The sequence below is a fragment of the Phalaenopsis equestris genome, unplaced genomic scaffold (genome assembly GCF_001263595.1).
Source record: "Phalaenopsis equestris unplaced genomic scaffold, ASM126359v1 Scaffold000009, whole genome shotgun sequence".
NCBI classification, from domain to species: Eukaryota; Viridiplantae; Streptophyta; class Magnoliopsida; order Asparagales; family Orchidaceae; genus Phalaenopsis; species Phalaenopsis equestris.
In genome coordinates, this window is record NW_018164451.1 from 100,103 (window position 1) to 104,976 (window position 4,874).

At 37.9% G+C, this 4,874-nt stretch overlaps 1 protein-coding gene across 1 annotated transcript in view; it reads right to left on the reverse strand.

The window, feature by feature from the left end:
• Positions 1-4,874, reverse strand: part of LOC110018322 (putative deoxyribonuclease TATDN1) — a 73,980-nt gene that overhangs the window by 48,986 nt on the left and 20,120 nt on the right. Inside the window, exons 8-9 of the mRNA XM_020715600.1 lie at positions 3,896-4,006; positions 3,302-3,384 (exon numbers count right to left, since the gene is read on the reverse strand). Of these exons, the coding sequence (XP_020571259.1) occupies positions 3,302-3,384; positions 3,896-4,006 (194 nt within the window). The remainder of the gene's footprint in view (positions 1-3,301; positions 3,385-3,895; positions 4,007-4,874) is intronic.

Consider the following 4,874-nt stretch of genomic DNA (forward strand, 5'->3'; position numbering starts at 1 on the left):
AAAGGATTCAAATTGTCATTTCTTTCTCCCCTTGGACTCTCCAGATTCGGGTCGAATGTATCCTCCTCCTGTGATAACTCTCCAATCTCCACAGTCTCAGTTGCAGACGACGGAGCTCTTTCCTTAACTCTTACCAAGTAGGCTTAAGCATGCATCTTCAACGTGGCATGGCTAGGGATTAAGTAATAGGAAAGAAGAGTTTAGTGGGGTTAGGGTTTGGTTTGTAGAAGGTATATTTGGTGGTAGAAAAGAGTGTTTCGGTTTATGAGGGATGCTCTGAAACCCTAAGATGAGACGAGGGTAGGACAAGCTCTGATACCAAATGATACAGGAACTAGTAGGAAAAACAGTGAAAACACAAAAAAAAAAAAAATCTTTTATTAACATTAAAATAGGATTACAACATGACTCGAGCGGAAATAACAATATAAAATATAAAACGACACATACAAACACTCCTAAATGTATTCCAATGGGTGGTGGAGGTTGGCTAGAGGGATAGAGATGATTGTCAGGAATGACGGCAATCACGGGAAGCGGGTGGCAGCAAAAGGATGGTGCGAAATTATAGAGACAGCAGGTGAGAAAGGTTTGCAGAAGGTCGACAACGGTAGTGGGGCGTTGGGAGGAGCTTGAAAGGAGTTAGGAAGATGGATCGGCAATAATAACCTATGGTATGCGGAAATGGCTGGGTGTTGGAGTGACAGAGGGAAAATTTAGTGACTGAAGAGTGGGGAGGAAAAGGTTTGGGGAAGGTAAAAGGGAATATATAATCACCAACCTTAAGAGAATACAACACCACCTCCTCGAGGAATATATAATCACCAACCTTAAGAGAATACAACAAAATTACCACCACCTCCTCGGATATAGCCCACTAAGGGGAAAGAGACTCCACACAGGAGATCTGAAATGAAACACACCAAGAACTTACTAGCTACATACCTAGGAAAGTAATTTATAGGCTCCTCACTGGACAAAAACTTCTACACAAAAGAATAGAATGGGGAGACCAAAAGAATCCAGAAAATCCAAAGCCGCCATCTAGGATCGCACAGGTTCACAATCCCACTAGCTTTCGTGTGGGATCTCCTGCTATCGCGACCCATCGCGAGAATTTGCAATCTACAGATCATGCGCTCGTGATCCTTCCCGCTCTCACTTTGTGTGATGCTAAGCAGGGGCCCTGAGGTTCGAAGCGCTCGAACCGAGTGCTATATTAGCTCCTGTAACCGAGAAAAAATATTACGTTTGCACTACGGATGCAGAGCTGCGTCCGGAGTCCAATCCAGTTTCGCCACATGTAATACAGGGACCCACCTACAAAACAGAAAAATAAAAGATTTATACCGTGCGTCCTGGCCCAAAACCCAGAACCAATGTTTTTAAAATTCAAAAATTAACTTATAATCATGTGGCCGACCAGAATCCAACACTAAACTTGCAACGCTTCATTCAAAAGGCATTTTGTGACATTTTCTTGACACTATTCGTACGGTTTCAAGTTCTTCGTACGATTCCTTCCTCCTCGGCAAAACCCTATGTTTTTGTTATGCATTCCACACAACTCAAAGGAAGGTGAGTCATTCGGCAACATTTTCCAGTCGACAAAACACTAGGTTGCGCATTGCACCGGAGGAGGAAGTGGGAATCACTACCTCTAGCTGAGCACTTAGCTTCTTTAATCTGAGATGGGGGTGTAGATAGTGACATTGAGAACTGGAATGGCCGAACATACGACAATTCGAGCAATACAAAGGGAAAGACTCAATCACAACCATTTGTCAATATCCATTGTGTTATGTGTCTAACCAAATTTCCTCAAAAGTGATTGAAGTGATGTCTCTTTCAACAAGTACCCTGGCTTCAGAGGATCGGGAAAGATTAAAAGTATGAATGTCCGTTTTGAGTGGCTTACCATAGACTAAGAAAATAAAGTACAACACCTTTTGAGTAAAATAATGAGATTTCAGCCCATGGAGGCGAATCCAGACCGAAATTATTAGTGGTTCTGACTATAGGTCAAAATCTTTATAGCTCTGTTATTAATTCAGATTACTCTTCTAGCAAATAAGCGTGTGTGATCCTCTTCATTATTAAGTTAAATAAGGATGTACCTTCTATCTAAAAGTCCAATTGTCCACTCCCCAACAATGTGCATAACCTCAAATTCCTTCCGAATAAGCTTCATTTTGAGATGGTCATAAAGAAATTTTCTGACCAAATTCAGACGACAAGAGCAAGCAAATTGATTACATTCAACTTCCGTAAAAAAATGGCTGACTTCTCATTCTTCCTACCAGGTATCTTGATGTCCACCGCTAACTTACACGGAGGGAAAGAATAAGATTTAAAAGTACCTGAGGCGTGGACACCAGCAAAGGCAGTAGCATACGATCTGTCCAAAGCCATCACCAAAAGAGAAAGGCGCGATGATAGGACAACAAAGTTACAGTGGACGGAAGAGCAAATGTCGTAAGGGAGATCACCGGTAACCTCGTCCAAGTCGAGCAGAGGGCGGAAATGTAAAATGCGAAATCTCTGCTTCGAGCTTGAGGAAAGGAAGAGCCTGCACCCAGACGTCCTTCGAAAGACGAAGGATTGCGAGAGGCAGCTGAGAAGCTTGACACACAACACCCCAGAGCTCGACGAACGCGAGCCTTCTTGGGACGACGAAGTACGAGCCGCTGAAGACAAACTCAAGCCTTCTCGGAACGACGAAATACGAGCCGCTGTGACGCAAGGAAATGACAGCGAAACAGGTGACGAAAAAGACGAACGACGAGTAGTGCTTGATCGACGAAAAGATACAATGGAGCAAAAAATCAGGGTTCGCCATAAAGGCGAAACCCAAGCAGAGCGAGAGAGAGAGATCGACGAAGCCATTGTTGTTATGTATTCACTTATATATATGTGTGTGTGTGTGTGTGTTTATGTAAATGTAAGATTGAAAAAAAAAATAATGACATTACAGATGCAAAAGAAAGAATAAAAAATTCTCCAGTCTATCATCATAATAATGAGCAAAGAAAGAGTATGAAATTAATAAAAATATCAAGGACTACAAAAATTTACTCTTTTAGCATAACTTATTTAATAATTTATACATTTGGTTGAGATTTGCAAAATTTATATTTAGTTATTCAAGACAAGTGTGTCCAAATTTTATTAAACTGGACAATTGACTAACATGTTCAATGTGTCTCAACATGTATAGATAACGCATACTCCATTACGACAGAGTGTCAGCGCATAATAGCTAAAATATGTCAAGTGTTAGGTAAAATTGAATTAATCAAACCTATAAAAATGTTGTCAAATGATAGAAGTCTGCCAAGATCTTCTGCACTACCAGTAAAAGAATGAACAACTCCACCAGTGAATCTAGAAAACAAAAATAAAAGAACCAGGGTTATCACTTTTGATAAATTACTAATTACAAACATACCACAACTGTATCAACCTGTAATGACAAATGGGATCATTAAGGCTCTGTTTGGATTGAGGTAATTAAAAAAAGAGGAAATGAGGTAAAATCACTTGTTTCGTAGAGGAGAAACTAAACGAAAAGTCTTTTGATAGGTTGATCACTTGGTGCACCATTCAAAAGTAATGGAAAAGGAAGATTCAAAAATTTGGCATCAAACAAGTAGAATAAGATAATTAATGATGATGAATATGCTTTGTGTAGTAGTCCATAAATTGAAGTTTCTTGTTCTTCATATTTCTTCAAACAGTTGGACAAAGAATTTCAAAGTTATATTTACTAATCGCATGTCCAAGATGAACCATTAAAACTTTACTATCTGCATATTTTCCAATAACACTTATTATATGCAGAGTGGCATGGCAGAAATACTCAGAACATTAAGAAAAATTGATTCGGGAAATTCACCTGTCGATATTTTGCGCCAAGATGTTGCAAAAATCATCAGGTGCAGCACGCATGTGCAAAAACATTGGCAATTTCAAAGTTTCTGCTAATTCAAATTGCTTTGCGAAATACCTGGCTCAAAAAAAATTGATTAACATACAGCACTAAGAAAATGTAAATAACTCCAATCATTTTGATTTCAGCATAATACCCTGTTAAACATGAAACTAATAATACCATCAAGAAATGCATAACCTTCAAGAAACCTACGAAGAAAAGCCTATAGGCCATCAACGGTGTATTTATGTATAAGATCATTACAGGAGACGAGCCTTTTGTATACTAACATCTACTTGAAAAATCAGTTTTATTGCACTAACTAGATATGATTTATGAACGAGTTATTAGACATTCTTTGAATTCCAAGTTTAATAGATCAATGTTTCAAATAAACATTAAAAATAAAAACTGCAAGAGAAAATGGATTCCTAAGCATATACATTAAGTGAAAAGCCAAAGAAGAGAATAATGCTGACCCAAATAACTTTGTTTTGCAGTAAATAAAAATTTTATCACTATACATGAAGAGAAGATTTTAGCCAGCCAATGCATTATAATTAAAAATTTTAAAGGACTTCCGTTCAGCAGTCAAATGTGTTTAAGTATGGCAATCATAGCATGGTGTTAATTAAGTAAAAGAGTTAAAATAACATGCATGTTCCGAACTAAAAAGGAGAATTTACATACATAACACTTAATCTTTATGTATTTACATATCTTACACCTAAACTTCGCTTATTACTACCACTCAATTATTTTGTATTTACATATCTGACACCTAAACATCACTTTTTACATAACTATCACACATCTTTCATATCACATTAAAACTGCCACTATGTTAACTTTTAAAAAGTGACATACACCTTTTCATGCATAGCTAAGGTGGCATATATGTACAAATAGAAGTTTACGTGTTAGATATGTAAACACATAAGGA